The following is a 23,184-nucleotide window of genomic DNA, read 5'->3' on the forward strand; positions in this document are numbered from 1 at the left end:
GGGTCCGGGCTGGGGATTCGAACCTGCCACCTTAGGTGTATGTGGCTGGCGCCTTAGCTGCTTGAGCCACAGGCGCCGAGCCAAGAAAACTTTTTAGGTATTTTTTTTCTGAACTGCACCTGCTCCTGTGAAATTTCAACACCACAGATCCACATGTCTGTTTTTGTAGTATGGCTCTTTGGAAGGCTACCTATCACTATAATATCTAAGATTTTTTTATATACCCTCTCTTAGCTATCCCCAACTCAATTTTCACCTTGGGGATCATATCGCCCCACTGAGAATGTAAATTCTAATCCTTTCCCCTAAATCTCTCTCAATCCCATTCCTCTTTCTCTCTGCTTCAAGTCAGTGCCTTGTCCTCACAGTCCGTCACCTGGATTACTCCAACAGCTTCCTACCTGGGCTCCTTGGCCAATTTTGGGCCAGGGTCCCATCCATATACAACCAGAATGATCTTTCTTATTGCAAGCCTGTCAAGTTAATCCCCGTCTCAAAATCCATCAGTTGAGCTCATCACCTGCTGGGCCTTCTCTTGGCACTCCAGGCTGACGCCTGTAATCCTAGCATTCTGGGAGCCTGAGGTGGGTGGATTCTTTGAGCTCATGAGTTTGAGACCAGCCTGAGCAAGAGCAAGACCCCATCTCTAAAAATTATCCAGATGTTGTGGCACGTGCCTATAGCCCCAGCTACTTGGAAGGCTGAGGCAAGAGGATCACTTGAGCCCAAGAGTTTGAGGTTGACACTCTACACAAGATGACAGAGGGAGACTCTGTCTCACACACACAAAAAAAGGCCCCCGCTGAGCAGTTTTGTACCTGAACCTCCAGCCTTAGCTGCCACCCTGCCCAGCCTAAACTCACCAGGCACTAGGCACACAACTTATAGCCATTACCTCAACACTGGCACTGCACTTTTGATCACCTCTGCCTAGAATGCCCTCCTCTTGTGCCTTCCTAGTAAACTCCTAGGAACTTACCTTCAACATTCACTGAAATGTGTACATGCCCTCTTTAAAGTCTGCCCCAACCCTGTCTTCCCACAGGCCAAGTGGAGCAATCACTGTCCACTCATCTCTTTATCTCAGTCTTAACGATTTGGGTCCAACTAATGATAACAACCACCGATGCTCCCTGAATGTTTGCTATACATCCCACGCCCTCTTCTAAACATTTTCCCTGTGTTACCTCATTTATCTGGAGCACCTCCCGGGCCAGCAGTATAGCTTACGAACCTCTGTACCTGTTTAACTCCTGGTACACAGCAGACATTCAATAAAAATGCTGAAATGCAGCGGGAAGGTCATTGTTAGGAGTCTCTTGCACTGTTCTCTTTCCACTGATTCCCACTGTCTTCTACTTCCTACAGTGGTTTATGGTATTTGACCAGGTGTTAAGGAAGGGATAGGATTATTCTGTCAAAGATTTTAATCGCCTCTTTGAAATACACTCTGCGACTTAATGAAAAAAGTCATCAGAAATGCACTTCCAAGTGCAAGGGAGAAAAAGAAAATCTACTCCACTCTCCAGAACACCCACATATTTACAAACCTAGTCTATCTGAAGGGTATAAACATATTTTAAAAGGCCACTGACAAGAGCTTAGTCACATACAGTCCAAGAGTTTGAGGAGAAAACAATGAAGAGAAAAGATTTAGAAACTTAACAGTTAAAAGCATTCAAGCAGACACTGAAAAAAATAGGGTTATATAATAATCTAGCAAAACCCTTTGAAACTGAATACTCATAAAAAGATAAACAAAAATACTTTTAAACAGCACAGTGAAAGATACTCTTCATAATTCCTTAAGAGTCACTAAGAGAAGGTCATTCAAGTTCAGTGCTTCCCGCCCCTACCCTCCCTCCACTAGCTGGAATAGCAACATGGCTTGACAATAATTCAAAAAGACTACTTCAAGTTGATTCAGAAGTTTTACTCTCTGAAGAAAAATACATATATTTTGTTATACACACACATATAATCTTCTAAATTTTCTTCTTTAGTTGGCATCACATGAGAAATTCCAGATTTAAGCATTAGAGTCAAGTAAAGAGTAACATTCTACAAATAACCGGAGCTTAGAAAAAAAGAGCTTCTGAGACAGAATTTCCTACGTTAATGATGGGGTTCAGGACATACCGGGCCCCATACATGGCACTTGGAATCTGAGAAACAGGGAGAAGCAGGGAGGTCATTTCACCTTCTCCGTAGTCTTCTCCTCCGAAACAGGTCATAAAACCTAGAAGGGATTTTCTGACCTTCCTGGGAAACAGGTCATAAGACCCTCATGGGAGGAGTGCCTTCCCAATACTCAGAGGCAGGGAGGGTCCTGATCTCTGAAGATACAGGTCACAGAGAAGAATATGAACAAATAAGCCTTGGTCAGTTTCTTTCAATTTATTACCATTAGGTCATATGCTTTTTCTGATCGCATTTCTCCACAACTGTCCATATTTCATCAAACCTAGCATAAAAATACACAAGTGTAGGCCAGTGGCTCATGCCTGTAATCCTAGCACTCGGGAAGGCCAGGTGAGAGGATTATTTGAGCTTAGAAGTTCAAGACCAGCCTGAATAAGAGTGAGACCCAACTCTACTAAAAATTAGAAAATGGGCCCAATGTGGTGGTGCTCACCTGCAGTCCTAGCTACTCAGGAGGCGGAAGCAGGAGGACTGCTGAGCCCAGGAGTTTCAGGTTGCTGTGAGCTAGGCTGATGCCACGGCACTCTAGCCTGGGCAACAGAGCGAGACTCTGTCTCAGAAACAAAACAAGATAAAACCAAAACCACACCAGTTTAACTCTTTGGGTCCTCATTTCCTTATTCTTGTGTCATAGAAACTTTATATTAAATAAATTTTTATACATTGTCTTTGGTGTAGGACCCTTTACCATAAACCTAGGATGAGTGAAAAAGAGAGATTTTTCCTCTGCTTTAGTAGAAACTCAAATTTTCAGACCATTTATTATAAACAGTAGTTATCTCTCATTTACTAATTTATTGTTTTAATTGACAAATAAATTGTATATATTTATTATGCCTAATACAATGTTTTGAAATACATGTATCGTCTCAGTCTTTAGCAGCAGACATTTTTGCTAATGAAACAAAATGCCATAGACTGGGTAATTTTTAAACAATAGAAGTTTCTCGTAGTTCCGGAGGCTGAAAGTCCAGGATAAACGTGCAGGCCTTTGGCGTCTGCTGAGGGCTTTCTTGCCCAGTCTTCGCATGGCAGAGGAGCTAACGGTATGTTCTCACACAGCGGAAAAGGGCGAAAGGCCTTAAACGAGTTCCTTCCCGCACTACTCCATTCATGAGGGCAAAGCTCGCAGGACTTAATTACCTCCCAAAAGGCCTCACCCCTTCACCTCTTTTGCCTTACTTTCCATGACTGGAACGGTAGTGACATGAGAGTTATTTATATCCTACTGCTCAGGGTCATCACTGAGGTCTGATTTTTCATACATGCCTGCCTCCTGAGGGTCCGTTTATCACATAGCACACAGAGTTAGTTAATCACTGCTGCAGATACTGGGGGGCTGGGAGCCTGTCAAAAAGTCATGCAAAAAAATACAAAAATTTCAACCTTCGGCGCAAATGGGTTAAGAAGACTAAAATGGAGACCGAGTTAAATTTGGGGAGACATTCAGACTACAGTGTCTCCCAAAATACATATTCATTATGGGAAGGTTAAACTAAGATAATGAACACAGGCGATACCTCAAATACTTAACATTGTTTGTGATGAGTTAAATTTTACTTATTATCCCTCGTTATCAGATACCAAAATCTGCAGATGTGCAGGTCTCTGATATAAACGGTATAGGATTTACATGTACCTACCTACATACCTCTTCTTGTATACTTTAAATCGTCTCTAGATTACTGATAGTACCTAATACAATGTAAAACACATTATAAGTGGTTATTGTACAGCATTTTTTTATTTGTATTATCTTTTATTCTTATATTGTTATTTCTCCCCCACACCAAATTTTTTTTTTTTTTTTTGAGACAGTCTCACTATGTCACCCTCAGTAGAGTGCTATGGTGTCACAGCTCACAGTAACCTCAAACTCCTGGGCTTAAGCGATTCTCTTGCCTCGGCCTCTGGAGTAGCTGGGACTACAGGCACCCACCGTAACACCTGGCTATTTTTTGGTTGCAGTTGTCATTGTTGTTTAGCAGGCCCACTTGAACCTTCTAGCTTCAGTGTATGTGGCCGGCACCCTACTCACTGAGCTACAGGCACCGAGTCTTTTCCCAAACATTTTTGATCCATGGTTGGTTGAACCCATAGATGTAGAACCCACGGAAACAAAGGGCCAACTATAGGTATATAAGTATAGTCACTATGTTATAAGACAAATTTCTTGAACTTACCTCTCTTATATAAATGACATTTTGGATCCCATGACCAACATCTCCCCAACCACCTCTCCCTCAGTCTTTGGTAACTACCATTCTACTCTCTGCTTCTATGAGTTTAACTTTTTTTAGATCCTGCATGTACGTGAGATCATTTGGTATTGTCTTTTTGTGTCTGGCTTATTTCACTTTGCATAATGTTCTCAAGTATCATCCATGTTATTACAAATGACAGTATTTCCTTCTTTTTGAAAAACTGAACAGTATTCCATTGTATATACACATATATGTATTGTGTGTGTGTATATATATACATATATACACATCGCATTTTATCTATTTATCCCAAATTAGGTTGAGTGCGTATCTTTATAAACAATGCTGCAATGAACATAGGAATGCAGCTATCTCTTCAACATGTTGAGTTTACGTTGTCCCAGCAGTAGGATCGCTGGATCAGACGGTAGTTTTATTTTAAATTCTTTGAGGAACCTCCATACTGTTTTCCATAGTGGCTGTACAAATTGACATTCCCACCAAGTATGCAAAGGTTCCCTTTTCTCTGTGGCCTTGCCAACACTTAACTTGCATTTTTTTAAAACAGTCATTCTAACCGGTGTGAAGTCATATCACTGGGATTTATTTTGCATTTCCCTGCCGATGTGGGCTATCGACCAGTTTTTCATATACCTGATGGCCCTTTGTAAGTCTTTTTTTGTTTAATGACTTTAGATCCTTTGACCACTTTTTAATTGGGTTATTTTGTTTTCTTCCTACTGAGTTTGTTAGAGTTCCTGGTGTACTTTACCCCTTATTAACTATATACTTTGCAAATATTTTCTTTTTTGTCTTAAACTCAGTGGTAAGAAAAGTTTGTAAATATTTTCTCCTACCCACAGGCTGCTTCTTGTTGTTTCCTGTGCGGTGCAGAAGCTTCTTGGTTTGATGCGATCCCATCTGTCTATTCTTGCATTTGCTGCCTATGCCTCTGTGGTCACATTAAAAAAAAAAAAAAAATCATCGCCCAGACCAATGTCATGGAGCTTTTCCCCTACTTTTTTTTCTAGTAGTTTTATAATTTCACGTCTTATTTAATCCATTTTGAGTTGATTTTTGTTTCCGGTGTAAGAAAAGGGCCTAATTTCATTCTTCTGCATATCCAGTTTATTTATTTATCCAATAAATAAACCATTTATGGAAGAGACTGTTCTTTCCCCATTATGTGTTCTTGGCACTTTCACTGAAAATCAATTGACCGTGAATGCATGAACGTATTTCTGGACTATTGGTCTGTGGGTCTGTTTTTATGCCAGTATCATGTCATTTTGACTATCTTAGCTTTGTAGCATATTCTGAAGTCAGGTAGGATGATGCCTCCAGAGTTTTGGGGGTTTTTTGCTATTCAGGGTCTTTTGTGGTTCCATATGAATTTTAGAATTATTTCTCTATTTTTGTGAGCAGTATCACTGGACTTTTGATAGCGATTGCACTGAATCTGTAGATTGCTTTGGGTAGTATGGATGTTTTTACTATATTCATTCTTCCAATCCACAAACGCAAGAGTTTCTTTCCATTTATTTGTTCTCTTCAATTTCTTTCATCTATGTTTTATAGCTCTTAGTGTGTACAGGTTTTTTTACTGCCTTGGGTTTTTTTTTTAATAGCTATTGAAAATGAGATTGTTTCCTTGACTACTTTTTTAAATAATTTCTTTTTGGTGTATAGAAACGCTACTGATTTTTATTTGCTGATTTTGTATCTGGTAACTTTTCTCAATGTGTTGATTAGTTCTAACAATTTTTTGGCAGTGTCTTTACAGTTTCCTATATATAAGATCATGATGCCTGTAAAGAAAGACACTTAACTACTTCCTTCCAAGCTAGATATCTTTTATCTCTTTCTCTTGCCTAATTGTTTTGGCTAGAACTTCCAGTACTATGCTAAATAGGAGTGGTGAAAGTGGGCACCCTTCTATTGTTCTTGATCTTGTAGGAAAAGCTTTCAACTTTCCCACCACTGAGTATGACGTTAGCTGTGGGTTTACTATGTTGAGGTACATTCCTTCTGTACCTAGTTTGTTGCGACTTTTTATAATGAAAGGATGTTGAATTTTCTCGAATGCGTTTTCTGCACCTATTGAGATGATCGTGTGGTTTTCATACATCATAATGTGCTGTGTCACATTTATTGACTTGTGTATGTTGAGTCATCCTTGCTGCCCTATAATCATGATGAATGATCTTTTTAATGTGGTGTTGAACTAAGTTTGTTAGTATTTTGTTGGCAATTTTTGCATCTATATTCATCAAGGATACTGGCCTGTAACTTTCTTTTCTAGTTATACCCTTGTCTGGCTTTGTTATCAAGGTAAATGTTGGCCTTGTAACATAAGTTTGGAAGTATTCCCTCTTCTTCAGTTTTGTAGAATTTGAGAAGGATTGGTATTTGCTCTTTTGTTAATGTTTTGTAGAATTCAGCAGTGAGGCTGTGAGGGTCTGGGTTTTTCTTTGATAGGAGATTTTTTATTACTTAATAAAAGAGACTTTTTAAATTTAATATTATTGGTTCAATCTCACTATTAGTCTGTTCACATTTCCTATTTATGATTTAGTCATTTTTTTTCTTTTTTTTTGGGGGGGGGGGACTACAGGTGCATGCCACAACGCCTGGCTATTTTTTGTTGCATTTATCATCATTGTTTAGCTGGCCCAGGCCTGGCTCAAACCCGCCAACCTCAGTGTATGTGGCCAGTGCCATAACCACTGTGCCATGGGCATGGAGCCCATGATTTAGTCTTGGTGGGTAGTATATGCCTAGGAATTTGTCCATTTCTTCTAGGTTATCCAATTTATTGGCAAATACATGTAATTGTTCATCATAGTCTCTTATGACTCCTTATATTTCTGTGGTATCAATTGTAATGTTTTCCTCTTTTTTATATTGAGTTTTTACTCTTTTCTTAATCTAGCCAGTGGTTTTCAACCTTTTTTAATTCATGGCACACTTGAGCCTATAGTTCAACTCAAGCTGTCACCCTGAGTAGAGTGCCACAGCATCACAGCTCACAATAACCTCCAACTCTTGAGCTCAAGAGATCCTCTTGCCTCGGTTTTCTATTTTTAGTAGAGATGGGGTCAGGCTGGTCTCAAACTCCTGAGCTCAAGCAATCCACCCACGTTGGCCTCCCAGAGTACTAGGATTACAGGCATGAGCCACCACGCCTGGCCAGGTTTCTGGTTTTTTAAAAAATAACTTGTAGTTTCATTGGTCTTTTCGAGAATTTTTCTAATCTGTTTATTAATATCTGCTCTGATCATTATTATTTTCTGCCTTCCACTAACACTGAACTCAGTTTCTAATTCCTTGAGGTCATTAGGTTGTTTATGTGAGATTTTTTTGATGTAGGCATTTATTGCTATAAATTTCCCTTGTAGAACTGTTTTTTCTGCATACTGTGTGTTTTGATATATTGTGTATCCATTTTCATCTGTTTTAAGATTTTTAATTCACCTCTTAATTACTTCTCTGACCCACATGTTCAGGAGCATATTGTTTCATTTCCACGTATTTGTGGATTTTCTTAAATTCCTCCTGTTACTGATTTCTAGTTTTATACCACTGTGGTCAGAAAAGATACTTGATATGATTTCAATCTTCTTAATTTGTTCAGACTTGTTCAGTGGCATAAAATATCTATCCCAGAGAACGTTCCATGTGTACTTAAGAAGAACGTGTATCCTGATGTTGCTAGACAGAATGTTCTGTACATGTCTGTTAGGTCCCTTTGAGCTAAAGTACAGTTTAAGTCCATTGTTTCTTTATTAATTTTCTGCCAAGGTGATCTACCCATTGCTGAAAGAGGGTAATAAGTTTCCTTACTATTGCTACAGCGAGTCTGTCTTTCCCATCAGATTTATTAATATGTGATTTATATATTTAAGTGCTCCTAAATACATAAAGATATGTTTAGGTGCTCTGGTGTACACCTAAAAAGTACATATATTTATGAATTTATATCTCCTTTATCGTCATATAATAGGCTTCCTTGCCTCTTTTTACAGATTTTGACTTAAAGTCTATTATCTGATATAGACTTAATACAGATAGAATATATCTGCTTATAGCAGTGCTCTCCCTGCTTTCTTTTGCTTTCCATTTGTATAGTAAATCTTTCAGTCTGTATGTGGGATTAAAGATGAAATGAGTCTCTTGTGGACAGCATATAGTTGGGACTTCTTTTTTTTTTTTTTTTGAGACAGAGCCTCAAGCTGTCCCCCTGGGTAGAGTGCCATGGCATTACAGCTCACAGCAACCTCCAACTCCTGGGCTTAAGCGAGTCTCTGGCCTCCACCTCCCAAGTAGCTGGGACCACAGGCGCCCGCCACAACGCCCGGCTATTTTTTTGGTTGCAGCCGTCATTGTTGTTTGGCGGGTCCGGGCTGGGGATTCGAACCCGCCACCTTAGGTGTACGTGGCTGGCGCCTTAGCCAGTTGAGCTATAGGCGCTGAGCCATAGTTGGGACTTCTGAATGGAGAATTTAATCCATTTGCACTCAAGGTAATTATTGATAAAGACTTGATCCTGCCATTTCGTTAACTGTTTCCTCATTATTTTGGAGATCCTTCCTTCCTTCCTCTCTTGCTGTCCTCCTTCGTGATTAAGTGATTTTTCTCTCCTGGTATGCTTTGATTCCTTACTTTTTATCTTCTGTTTATCTACTATAGGTTTTAGCTTTGCAGTTACAATGAGGTTTACACAAAACATTTTATAGTTATAACAGGCTATTTTAACCTAATAACTTAATTTTATTTCACATATGAAAAACCTACACTTTTACTCCCCTTCCCCACGTTTTGTTTTTGATGTCACACTTCATATATTTTTATGTATCCCTTTACAAACTGATGTATCTGTTTTTAATAGCTTTAACCTTCACACTAAATATATAAATGATTTACATACAATCATCACAGTGTTAGAATATTCTGAATTTGTCTACAGACTTACTTTTCCCAGTAAGTTTTCTACTTTCATATATTTTCCTGTTGTTAATTGGCGCCTTTTCTTCACACTTGCAGAGCTCCCTTTGGCATTTCTTATAAGGCAGGTACAGTGGTGATGAACTCCTTCAATTTTTGTTTGTCTGGAAAAGTCTTTATCTCACTCACCTTCATTTCTGAAGGATAGCTTTGCCAGACAGAGTATTCTTTGTTGGCATTTTTGCCACCACTAGTTTGAATGTATGTGTATTAATCCACTTTCTCCAGGCCTATAAGGTTTCTGCTGAGAAATCTTTTGCTAGCCTTATTGAAACTCCCATATATGTTATTTGCTTCTTTTCTCTCACTGCTTTTAGGATCCTCTCTTTGTCTTTGATTTTTGACAGTTTAATTATAATATATCTTAGTGTAGTTTGTTTGGGTTAAATCTGATTAGAGACCTTTGACCTTCTTATACCTAGACATTTATATCTTTCTCCTGATTATGAAAGTTTTCTGATAGTTTTCTGTTTCTTTAAAACACCTTTCTACCACTGTTTGTCTCTCTATTCTTCCTCTTCAACTCCTGTTACTCGAATATTTGCTCTTTTGATTTTGTCCTATAAAGCCTATACGCATTCTCCATTCCTTTTCATTCTTCCTCCTCCGACTATATATTTTTTTATTTTTTTTATTAAGTCAAATACACATAGATCATGAATATATTCATGCATATGTCATATGTGGGGTAAAATGTGCTGATTCCAACTGTATATACATATATATATATATATATATTTTGAGACAGAGCCTCAAGCTGAGCCCCTTGGTAGAGTGCCATGGCTTCACTGCTCACAGCAACCTCCAACTCCTGGGCTCAAGCAAGTCTCCTGCCTCAGCCTCCCAAGTAGCTGGGACCACAGGTGCCCGCCACAACGCCCAGCTATTTTTTGGTTGCAGCCGTCATTATTGTTTGGCGGGCCCCGGCTGGATTCAAATCCGCCATCCTAGGTGTATGTGGCTGGCACCCTAGCCGCTTGAGCCACAGGCGCCGAGCCCCAACTATATATTTTAAATAACCTGTCCTCAAGTTCAGATTCTGTCTTCTGCTTGATCAATTTTGCAACTGATAAGTCTCTGTGGTAGTTTTCAATCATTGCATTTCAGCTTCATAATTTGTTTTTGTGGGTTATTTGAGGGATAGTATAATTTTAATCTCTATTAAATTTCCTATTTTGGTCATTTATTATTTTCTTGATTTCATTACATTATTTCTCCATATTTTCTTGAAGTTCACTACCAGGTAGGCTGCTGTTACAGACCAGTTCATGCGACAGTCATTTCATCTCCAGTAAGGTCTGAATCTCAGTCTTGGGGGTGGAGTGGTACCTCTTTCAAGTTCTTAGTGATGATATCCTGTTCCATTCTTCAACCCCAGAAAAAGTAGCTTCTTCCCTTTGCTAATCCTGAATGACTTACAGATCTCGTTTATTCCTTTAACAGTTAACCATGGTTAACTTTTGGCTAATTAAAGAAGCCTTTTATTAAACTTTCTATGGTCAAATTACTGCAGGGTTTCTATCTCCTGAATGGATCTTGACTGGTACATGAAGGAATAAAAGGGCTCAAACAAATATGAAAGGCCTAAAAAGGCACCTTTGACCATAGAGCCATCATATGATAGATCAATAACAAAGAGATCAAAAGGGAAGAGTATAAGTTTAAAAACTTCCACATCAATCTCATTCTTTATGTTGTCTAATCACATTTCTTATTTCTTTTCTTTTCTTTTTTTTTTTTTTTTTTTGGTATCTCCTATTTTGTGAACTGTTAAAAAAGAAACTGACATACACACAATGAAAATGTTAGCTACGTAAGAGACCTGAGCCAAGAAAGAGTCAGAAAATAAAGAAGCTGTAGCAAGCCCAAGCCAGGTCATCTAAGCCATATGACTCCTATCAGAACAAAGAACTGGTATTAGAGATAAAGATAGAACAGCCCAGTGATTAGAAGCATGGACACTGAGCCAGACTATCAGTGTTCAAATCTCAGCTCTGCTATTACCAAGTTGTGTGACCTTGGGCAATTATCTAACACCTTAGTCTCCTCATCTGTAAAATAAAATGATAACAGTACCCACTTCAAAACACTATAAAGAGAATAAAGTGAGTTTATATATCTAAAGCCCTTAGACTAATATCCAATCCAAATTCTCTTTTTAACCCTCTTTCTACATTGACCTTCTCAATCCATTTATTTCTCCAATATGTTCTGATTTTGAAAAGGTTGAGGGAGACCCACCTTGCTCTAAAAACTGCTGTCCTGTGCTTTCTCTACTGCCTTTGGCCCTCAGCCTGAGCCTCAAATGTATTAAGAAAATATAACATCATTCTTCCTTGAAAGGCTATCATTTCTTTTCAGACCCATGGATCTAAAACCTATTCAATCCAAAAAAATGGGGCTAATACAGTAGATATCCCTTGGTTCAACCAATTTTCCTCTCTTCCTCTTGGAAATGCTTTTCTCAACTCCAGGTGATGCTGGTGTCCTAAGGGAAGAGCTTATGACCCAAGCTTAGCCAACAGTCTTTGAATCTTGAGGGAAGGCACTATGAAAGAACTTAATTAGAGATGGTCATCCAATGGCCTGAGAACCACCCAATGTTCCCTCATTCCTGCCCTTATCAAGCCCTGGAATCTCAGCCATTAACTTCAGAGCTATGAATCATTCAGCATACAGGCAATCCCCAAGTTATAAACATTCAACTTATATACAACTCACATGAACATAAGCTATAAAAAGTAAGTTGCCAATTTACAAACATCTGACTGATATATGACTTGTACTTACAAATAGAGGCTATTACAAGTAATAGATGAATGTGCCTGTTCCAACTTACATACAGATTCGACTTAAGAACAAACCTACAAAACCTATTTTATTCATTTAGAGTACTTCAGAGAAATTCCTATTGTTGTTTATGTTAACATGAAGTCTTAATAAACGAAAGAGCCCATATACATGCTATCAGATTTGCTTATTACCCCATCATTTCCTCATCTGTAAAATAGGGGTTTCTAAGATCCCTTCTAGCTGTAACCTGTAGTTCCGGCAACAGGACAAGTCCCAGCAGATACAGACTACTTAAACTATAATTCTCCATAAAAATGTCACAATTACCACTCAGCACCCACACAAGGTATCAACAAATGGTAGAACAGAGATGTTTTAAGAGTCTTATATTTAGGTCATAAAACCCTGAGCCTCTCACTTGGCACATCTCAGCAGTATTATTTTGGTAACAGTGCTGCCACCATCTCTGCTATGGTGCTGAGCATAATAGCATAAATAGAACATGAACATTTCCAGGAATTGTCAACTTGGCACTTCTTACAAGGAGTTAAGGTTTCTTTTATAACATTAAGAGCCTAGGATTGAAACCTGCCCAAATCTTCTTCTAGAAGTTACATTTTCTTCTCAATTAAAATTTACTGTTTGGGAAAGCAAAACACACTTTCATTTTTTTTTAATCTGGGAAAAATGCTCTCCAAAGAATCATATATATTTTTTTTCTTATTGCCCAAACTGAGGAACAAGTATAAACACAGCCACCTATTAACATTAAGTAAAGCAAACATTCCTGCAGCTAGCTACAACAACAGCCTACAAGTTTGAACTATACCCATAGAAAGAGATAGCTACCTTGCTAAGCATTTGGTTAAACTCTGAAGCTACGCCACCAGAAAAGCTGGTTATTGGAACTGACAGCTTTAGAAAGCAAGATTTAAGAGCTGCAAAAGTGGGACTTGATACCAGAATCAGGGGAGCCAACACACTGACAATCTCTTGGTTACAGTCAAGAAGATTTAGTTCTCTTTCTTTTTTCTTTTTTTTTTTTTTTAATTGAATGGTAACTATGTACATTAATGCACTTCTGGGGTACAGTGTGGGGTTTTCACACACAATCCGAAACACTTCCATCAAACTGGTTAACATAGCCCTCATGTCATTTTCTTAGTTATTATTTTAAAACGTTCACATTCTGCTCTTAGAAAGATTCACTTATACCCTTGTAAGATAAACCTCAGAAGTGATCCCTCCAATCCCCCTCCCTCCACCCATTCCCGCCTCTACTCTCCCTCCCCCAAGATTTAGTTTTCTTTTACTCTCAAGGTAGCAAGTTCGGTTGAGAGAAACCCAGGGGCTCTGTTCCTTGACCCTCCCCCACAATGTGGTCTTACCTTAGAGTCTAACCACACCACACCACACTCCCCAAAATGAGAGATGGAGAAGAGAGAAAACAAACAGGAATTGGCCTTAGAATGACAGGCAGGAAGGAAGGCAGCAGAGAAGCTCCTCAGGCTTTGTGTCTGGGAGAGACGGAAGTGGAGAGAGTCCAGGAAGAAGAACGAGGGTGGGTAATGATGGGCTCTGGAGCACTCACAGGTCATCCGGATAGGGGGCAAGGGAAGACAAGTGAGGTTTTGAGTAAGTATTTTTCCAGGATATGAATAAGCAGGCTTTGAAGTCAAAGCACTTGCATTCCAAATTTGACTCTTCTATATTTTCACAACCTTGATCAAGTTATTTAACATCTCTGTGCATACATTTTCTCATCTGTGCAATGAGTAATAACATCTGCCTCATTAAGTCATGTCAAGATTAAATGAATTAATAAATGCAAAGAACTAAGAACAGTACCTGGCAGACAGAAAGTTCCCAATGACTATTATAATTATTATCTTACTGATGTTATCCTAAGGTCTCTGACACACAGAAAAGACTGAGATCCTTTGTCTTTCTTTTTTTTATGTTTATTTTTCTGTGTGTATATGTCTGTGTGAAACTGAGTCTCGCTCTGTTGACCAGGCTAGAATGCCATGGCATCATCTTCAAGCGACCCTCCTGCCTCAGCCTTCTGAGCAGCTGGGACCACAGGTGCACATGGTCATGCCCAGCTAATTTTTCTATTTTTAGTAGAGATGGGGGTCTTGCTCTTCTGGTCTCAAACTTCTGAGTTCAACAGTGCTCCCTCCTCGGCCTCATTGAGTGCTATAATTACAGGCAAGAGCCACCTCACCCAGCCTGAGATTCATTTTTAATTTACAAACAAAAAAATATGGACAGGCACACAGCCTATCTGATCACCCTAGGGAAAGACAGACTAGAGCAGTCCCACTCTTCCCCAACTGTCATTTATCTTTCCCCTCCTCTCTTCCATCCGTAAGCCACCATCAGCTCCCTCTGCGTCTGACAGCAGCATCCAACTCATTCTTTACTGGCAGGTCCTGTCTCCATTTGGACATGGCCTGATCTACAGAGCCCAAAGTACTATGCATGATTTTCTGATTACTATACCAAACAATGTGCATAGGCAATGAAAATAAATCCCCAAATTCAAATCCACCAGCAATTTAACACCGTCCAATTTTGTTCCTATGGGTTTCTAAGCTGCATATCCCCATAAACCTATAACGGATTTTTGTGTTGCTAAGCAAAGTCACACGTGTATGAAGTCTGAGATTCTGGAACATTCTTGAGCGACAGTGTTCAAGAAATTCAAGGAATGAAAATATCTGGGAACAAATATCCTTCTATACCTGCATCCCTACCGCCCTCCAGCTGCTCCTACCTGAACATAGGAACAACTCTTCAAGCATGTGCACGGCTTTGGGAGGACCAGGCTTGGGGAGGAACACGTGAGAAAGGAGGCATGGGCCTAATCAGCTGGTCAGATCTCAAAAGTTCTCAACCCTGGCTACGCTTTGAAACAACCTAGTGAGGCAGCTCTCCATGTGCCTGGTTATACACAGGTCTTCAATGCCATCACCCAGACCCCACCTCCAGAGATTCTGGAACAGATGGATGAGCATCGGTCCTTTTTCTTAGAGCTCCCCAGGTGATTCCAGTGAACAGCCAGGGCTGAGAAACACTAAGCTGTATCAACCCTGATGGTCAATAGGGTGATTGATATAGCCAAATGGCCCATACAGCCACAGGAGGGAGAAAAAAAAGCCAGGGCCAGAATATCCACATGAAAAGAACATCAAATCCATTTTATAAAGTGAAATGGAGGCATCCCTGCTGGGGCAAGACCTGTCACGTGGTTTGCTATTCCTAGAAAGAGCTGCAATTAGCTGCCAACAGATGCATTATTTCCTCAGTCCCATAAATACTTGATAAAAGCCTTCCGCTTTTCCTTTATGTCAGCCTTGTAGAAGCAGGGAGAAAAAAAAAATCTCTGATCAAATGCAGTACTGAACTATCATAATTTCCTTTTCAATGATTAAAATTAGCATTAATAGAAATAAAATATTTTGGTAAAATCTTATCCTAGTATACCTCTAAAAGCCTTTGAAAATGTTCCTCTTAAAATGAAAAAAAAATGCATTAGTATAATTTTTTTTTTAAAAGCCTTTTTCAATTATTAACACTACAGCATAATGCAATTCTATCTCAAACCCAGTGGGAAGCCAAGACCATGTAGCAGAAAACATCCTAAATCAAGGGTCGGGAGGCCTGGATTCTAGTTCCAGCAATAAATTACATTAACTACCTATGTGATCATGGCAAGTTGACTTTATCTCCCAAGGCCTCTGTTTTCTCAGAGAAAAATTAGACGATCTGGGAGTCCCTCCCAGATCTAAAATTCTATAATGCCAGAATAGGGCTCCATCTTGCTGACTTTTTTTCACTAGCAGATAAATGCATTTAAAATTTGGAAAACTTATAAATTTAGTAACTCTAATGAACTTAACCAACTCCTGTCACTATGCATAAGCTGATTGAGCAAAATTGTGAAGGTGAGGCGGGGCATGGTGATTCACACCTGTAATCCCAGTACTTTGGAGGTCACAGTGGAAGGACTGATTGAGGCCAGGTGTTCGAGACCACCCGGGGCAACAAAGCAAGACGCTGTCTCTACAAAAAAAGAATTTAAAAGTTAGCTGGGTGTGGTGGTTTATACTTACCGTTCCAGCTACTTGGCACGATCCTTTGAACCCAAGAGTTCAAGGTTGCAATGAGCTGTGACTGTGCCACTGCATTCCAGTCTGAGAGTGAGACACTGTCTCTCCAAAAACTGGAAGAGAACTCCAAGAACTGGAAACTTCCTTCCTTAACTATGCCAGCCAAGAAACAGTCCCTCCTCTAAATTCCCATTTCCCCTTTTAAGTAAAAAAAGTATGTGACAAAAAGTATCTTTACACTTTTAATGCATCCTCATGCTGTCATTATTTTCTTAGTATTTTTATTTATGTTGATTCATTTTTGCTTAAATAAAAGTAATGTGCTTTTCCTAAATAATTGGGAATACTTTAACCTATTGTCTATTCACTATTCCTTTATGTTATAGCTTTTGTCTTTCTACTTTACTTTTTGTCTTTCTACTTTTCACATAATAACTCTACATACTTACACAACACCGAATACTTTTGATATGTGTATATACGGTATGTAATGACCAAATCAGGGCAATTTGCATATCCATCACCACAAACATTTATCATCCATGTTGGGAACATTCAAAATTCTCTCTTCTAGCTTTTTAAAAATAAACAATAAATTATTGTGTGGCTTGAAGCCTGTGGTTAGGGCACCAGCCACAGACACTGGGACTGGAGGGTTCAAACCCAGACAAGCCTGCTAAACAACGACAACAACAACAACAAAAAATAGCAAGGTGTTGTGGGAGGCGCCTGTAGTCCCAGCTACATGGGAGACTGAGGCAAAAGAGAATTGCTTACGCTCAAGAGGTGGAGGTTGCTGTGAGCTGTGATGCCATAGCACTCTACCAAAGGCAACATAGTGAGATTCTGTCTCAAAAATGAAAATAAATTATTGTGCGGTTAGATTCACCCAAAAGGGCTAGAGAGCACTAGAACCTACTTCTATCTAGCTCTAATTTTGTATCCATTATATCCCCTAAGTATCCCCTCTCCAGCCCACCTTCACCTATCCTCTAATCACCACAATTCTATTTTTAAAAGTAATGTATTTCTAAAAGTAATGTCATAAATAGAAACATTTCCCTTGACATAAATGGAAGGAACCCATAATATATTGATTTTTTTAAAAAAGCAATACAACTAAATTCTAGCTAAATACTGCTGCCCATAGAAGGCGTTAAGCATGAGGACCTCTTATCATTCTTATCAGGAATGGGATAAAATAAAAAAAGGAAATCACTTTTTCATCATGTGATTCAATATGTCCACAAATCATCTCAAACCACTTAAGAGCCACCCAAGATCATGGCCATACACGCGTCTCACATTTTGGGAGGCATCACCTGAGCCCATGCTGTTGTACAATGTGGGTCACCCCTGTGAGGCAGGTGTCCTATCTGGCTGCATTGTCACCTGTGGCTCCCACTTGAGTTCCTGCGTATTTGTGCTCCCCTGTATCTGAAACACCTTCCCCCCATATCCACTCCGTCACAGAACTCAGACCTCTGTTCAGTGTCACCTTGTCAGAAAAGCTTTCCCCAACCACCCTCCCCACCACACAGTGTTCTTCTTCTTAGCACTCATCACCACCAGATATGCTGTTCATTTTTTCATTATTTGTCTCCACCCTTGGTCCCTTCCCCCACTAGAATACAGTGACCCCATGAGAGCAGGGACTGAGTTTCATTTATTGTTACATGCCTAGCACCTAACATGTCGCACATGTCCACACTCAGTACATACCTGCTGGATGAATAAAAGAATGTCCTTGGCGAATCTGGAGATCCACCACAGGTCCTTATTTGCCTAGTGCCTGGCCTTTACCTAGGCCTCAGGAATTGTGATGATCAGACAGGGGACACACAGAAATCTAGCTCTCTGTAGGCGCTCCTCTGACCAGAGGGAGGGGTCTTGCTAGGGATGCTGACCCGCTGTTCTCACTTTAGTACACAGGAGGCCACGAGGCAACACTCTTCAGCCACAGTGGAAGTGCCTAGATAAACCGAGATCAACACTGAACTTACCATATGCACAGCAGGGTCATTACATGGCATGATTACAGGAGCCCCTGGAAGGAATCCCAAGTTAGCACTCTCTCTACTAAACTACCACAGTATCTAAAATTTCTGCCATCAGAGCTGGGTGACTTGAGATGGATCCAAACACACATATCTCAGGAGAGTGGCTGCTACAGATGTGCACGGTGACTCAAGGCCTGCTCCACAGGGACAGGCCGGGCCCTGGAGCCCAAGCTACAGCAGAAACAGTTGGCCCTGTGTGCTGCTCCAGTAAGGGCAGCCAGGGAGTCCAGGGCATCGGGTCCATGGGGATGCCCAGTCCAGGCTCAAGCAAGGATGAAGCGAGCATGAGCCTTGGGCCAGCCGTTCCAACAGGCTCAGAGTTGAGGCATCTGAGGCAAATGCGGAAAGTGCTGAGCTGTCCTTCACCCTCACCAGTCGCTAAGGAGACACAGAGCAGGAATCAAACCAGGAGAAGAAAGAGAAACAAACTCCTAAGCCTAAAAGATAGACCAGGGTGAAAGGCAGCACTACCAGGTCGATTGCTAAATGAGAATCATGGCACAGACCCGGTCCCACAGCCAGGACCAGCTGTGGAACAGGGAGTCCTATGGCCCAGGAGTTCCAGGAGTCGTTCCCACCACACCTTAGGCTAAGTCCCATAGGAGGGGAAGGGAGCCGGGGAAGTGGGGTGGGGAAGCGAAACTTCCTTTCTAGATCCAGATTAGCTCAGGCACTGGACGGAATTCCTCAATACAGCCAGAACCCCTAAGCAGTGGGAAACAGGGCAGGCTGGCAGGCACAGGCTGCCCACACCCAGATACAGCACTGCCCTCATCTCCTAATGACCTGTCAGGAGCCCACAGAAGATTTCCAGCTGATCTACGTCTACAATGTGACCTTCGCCAGAAAGGGACATACTGTGAAGTGTTCCTTCCACAGTGCCAAGGTGGATTAAGTCATATTATTGCCAGAATTACTCTTTTAAAAGGTAAGAGTTCCTACAGGGTGAGAAGAACACAAAACCAATTATCCATTAATATCTTAGGCGCTTTTTTTTTTTAAACAGGAATTGGGAGATCACCCACCTAGGCAGATTCCGAGAGAATCAAAAGCTTTAGGGTGCTCCTGCATGTTTTGTAATAAGTCTCTGAGGCAGCTCAAGATACACAAATGAACAGAAAATTAAACCAATAGAAGGGAAACCAGGAATCTCTTGAGAAGACCAAAACCAGAAAACGGAAATAAAATCCAATCGGTTCATGCCTAGAGAAGGATCAACCTCTTGGCTAAAGAGAAGACCATTCCTTCTTCCCATTTGTTCTCAAGGCCTCCCAAGAGAAGATCACCAAATCCACGCAAACAAGTCTGACCAAAGTGAGTAAATGGTAAGCAGAGGCTAATGTATACATATATAAAAGCACCATATTTTCTTACAGTACAGTTCCTCATAACTCAAAGATGCCTTTACAAAAATTTAAGTGGACTGTTTTAAACCTTACTAAAATGACTCTATTACAACATCAGGGTCCGAGGAAATAAGCTCTGGATTTGTTTGCTTTTGTACAAGGCCATTAAATTGGAAGGCACTGGAAGGCATTCAACACTAATACTTGTCTTAGGATTTAAAAAAAAAAAAAAAAAAAACTCTGGGTTTCTAATTCACTAAATCCCAATTTCATTTTCGAGTTAAAATGTTGCCATTGAGTTAATTACTTTAAGCCCTCAAAAAATATGTTAAGGTCCCAAACAAGAGAAGGCTGTTCTGTTAACTATCAACGTGAAAATATTTCGTTTCTTCCATCCTCTCCCTCCCCTACATATAGAAATCACATATGTTTATAAACCACTAGGACCTATGATGTACTAGACTGTCAATAAGATGTGGATTTTCAAGGTGATTCTTAAGAGACAGGAAAGTGTGTAGCGAGGAAGCAAATAAACCCCAAATGCAGGATTTATCCATTAGTGGAGCTGGGAATGGTACAGGAGTGGGGAGGGCCACCCAGATGTTCCCAAAGGCAATTATAACATTATTTTTCTTAAACTAGGTCATGAGGAGATGGGTGGTTGCTATGCCATTATTCTCCATACCTTATATTTTATAATATTATTTAAAATAGTCAACATTTAATAAAAGCAAGTACTTTTAAAAGGAGTTTATGTAATTGTATCACGGAAGGCAAATAGAGACACAGGTGTCTTCTTTAGTGGCAGTGTCACTCCACACAAGGTGACACGATTAAGAGTACTAGACTCAATGTGTTCTAGAGCCATCCTTCTACTGAATTAACAAATCTTGGGGAAAAAAATATATTTTTCTAAACTTCTACGTAGAAATGCTCAGTTTTTCCCACCATCTACTGCTTCATTCTGCTGGCTTTTATAAAAAACTATTTTTCCCTCGGCTTCTCTGTTACTTTCATCACTAGATGAAAACACTGTAATTCTTTCTCGCTCTCTGAATGAACCTGAAGAAACGAAAATGGGATTACAACACCAAGTGACGTACAGAAGTGACTACTGACGTCCCCCGAAAATGATCATAAAATTAAATTAAATATTTTGATAGAGAAAGGCTTTCGGTTTGCCTGTGTTGTTGTTTCTAACTATGTGTTACCAGGAGGAACCTCTAAATGCCAGGAAAACACCAATAATTTTTTAACATTTCCCCAATTCTGTGTTATCTGTTCTGCTTTCCATAAAGCGGCAGAAATATCTTAGAGATGCTTTGTTCAGACACGTGAAGTATTTCATTTTGTAAGAACAATCCCAGCTGAGAATTGTAGTGATCCTCAAAAGCCAGCTATTTTCAATATTTCAAAAAACCTAAAACGTACATTTACCTGTGATTTGGCCATGCTAAGAGTGAAAATATTTTTGCTTTTTTCCACTGGGATTTGACCAGGCCTTCCTAACTGGGTATCTCATGCTGATCAGATATTCTGATATATGTCATCAAAAAAAACAGAAGAATTAAGCATGATTACTTAATACATGTGGTTTGAAAAATCAATCACAATATGAGGTTCCTGCAGCAAAATAACAAAAGTGTGTCTTTTACTATTGGTATTTATCTTTTTAATCAGTTTTTTTTTTTTTTTTGGTATTTGAGAACAGCAACAACAGAGTCCGGGGCCCACTAACTTAAGCATATTCCATCACTGCTGTCAGAAACTCCAGAAAACATTGATCCCTTAACTCCGTTAAACATTTGCAGGTCGACTTTCCATTATCTTTTGTTTTCTAATTTTTTAACTTTTGCCAGTTCAGTTCTCTGTTCCTCAATCTTTGCAAAATGTAGAAGTCATGAGAGGTGTTAGGAGGGAACAAGTGTTTCATATCACATCTTCTTCCCGCGACAAGCCAGGCTAACGGCACCAGAACTGTTTCTCTCTTCGACTGTTTGTGGTTCTCCTTAAAATCCAAATGAGACCCTTCCCAAACTACTGCCCTTATAAAATTAAATACCCCGGGTGTCTGAACAAAGCCAAACTCAATGGGACACTTTAAACCAATAACCTTTAGAAACTAACTAAGTCAGCCTTCACAATAATCCCCTTTGGCCACGTAGGACAGCCCAGGGACAGGTGCAGGGCATGCCTTCCTAGAGGCTGTCTGCTCCTCTGTGAATTTGACCTTTTCCAGCTGGTAGCTCTGGCACCTCACAAATCAGTTGTCAGTAGGCTGAATGCCTGCTTTCCCATCTGCACTTTCCAAATGGCTCGTGATGCCAAGGGCTGAGATATGACCTGGCTCTCTCATGAGAACATGCCTCCCAAGTGACATGCCAAGTTTCCCTGGAAGCATTGCTAAATGCACTCTCTGAGCTCCCAGTCCTGGTTCATTCTTCCTTACCTTCCTGCACTTCCTAATGCCACCTCCTCCTCCTGTTCCTCCAACACCGCAGCCCTTCAGTCCTAACTCCTTACGGGTTTTCATCAACCACTGACCCTTGCCCTGCCTCAAACACCAACCTCAAATCCAGAGGGCAAAGTTCCAACATGTTGGAGCTGGTCTGAAGCGATCTTTGGGAGGCCTACCTGCAGGCAGCTCCACTACGACTTCTTCTCTTGCCTTCTCCAGCTTCTCTCTTACCCAGGGAAATTCCTGCAGGGAATCTAGGAATGTGTCAAATGCTTTGGGACCCCTGGAAGGCAGGATATCTAGCAGCAGCATTGTTTTCCGGAGCCCTGTGGCTTGAGCTTTGATTTCTTGAACGTGGTTTTCAGTCAAGATTCCTTCCTGGTAAAGGTACTGAAGAACCAGACCCTCCACCAATACCTCTGCACCCAGCTCCAGGCGAAGTGAGCGAAGCACTTGCTTGTCTCTGGAGTCCATTTCTCCCTGGAAAGAGACACAATCACGGCTCAGATTACAGGAATGCTGAGTGCCCCTAAAGATAGTGTCGCTGCAATGTACCCTCCTTAAGGTCAGGCACATCTTGGAACCTTAGCAGAGTGCCAGGCCACAGTGTTCACAGTGTTCAACATGTGGCCGTCAAGCCAAGTTAATCTCAATGTTTCTGAACATAATGAACACTGAAGATGAATCATCTTTTCTGGTTTTGCTTTTCACACAATGGGGCCCTACATCAATTCCTTGTTCAGTAAAGAGATTTGCGGGGTTAGGGAGGGTGTTGGAGACTCTACTTTAAAATCATGGTTTGGCTCAGCGCCTGTGGCTTGAGTGGCTAAGGCGCCAGTCACCTATACCTAAGGTGGCGGGTTGGAATCCAGCCTGGGCCCGCCAAACAACAATGATGGCTGCAACGAAAAAATAGCCGGGCGTTGTGGCGGGCGCCTGTGGTCCCAGCTACTGGGAGGCTGAGGCAGGAGACTCGCTTGAGCCCAGGAGTTGGAGGTTGCT

The 23,184-nt window shown here is 40.5% G+C and overlaps 1 protein-coding gene across 1 annotated transcript in view; it reads right to left on the minus strand.

Annotated features, from left to right (window-relative positions):
• CRADD (CASP2 and RIPK1 domain containing adaptor with death domain) overlaps positions 1 to 23,184 on the minus strand; it is a 171,851-nt gene that overhangs the window by 146,785 nt on the left and 1,882 nt on the right. The window contains exon 2 of the mRNA XM_003783349.3: positions 22,359 to 22,662. Within this exon, the coding sequence (XP_003783397.1) occupies positions 22,359 to 22,656 (298 nt within the window). The 5' untranslated portion in view covers positions 22,657 to 22,662. The remainder of the gene's footprint in view (positions 1 to 22,358; positions 22,663 to 23,184) is intronic.

The sequence above is a fragment of the Otolemur garnettii genome, unplaced genomic scaffold, assembly GCF_000181295.1.
Source record: "Otolemur garnettii isolate 467f Iridium unplaced genomic scaffold, OtoGar3 scaffold00007, whole genome shotgun sequence".
Lineage (NCBI taxonomy): Eukaryota > Metazoa > Chordata > Mammalia > Primates > Galagidae > Otolemur > Otolemur garnettii.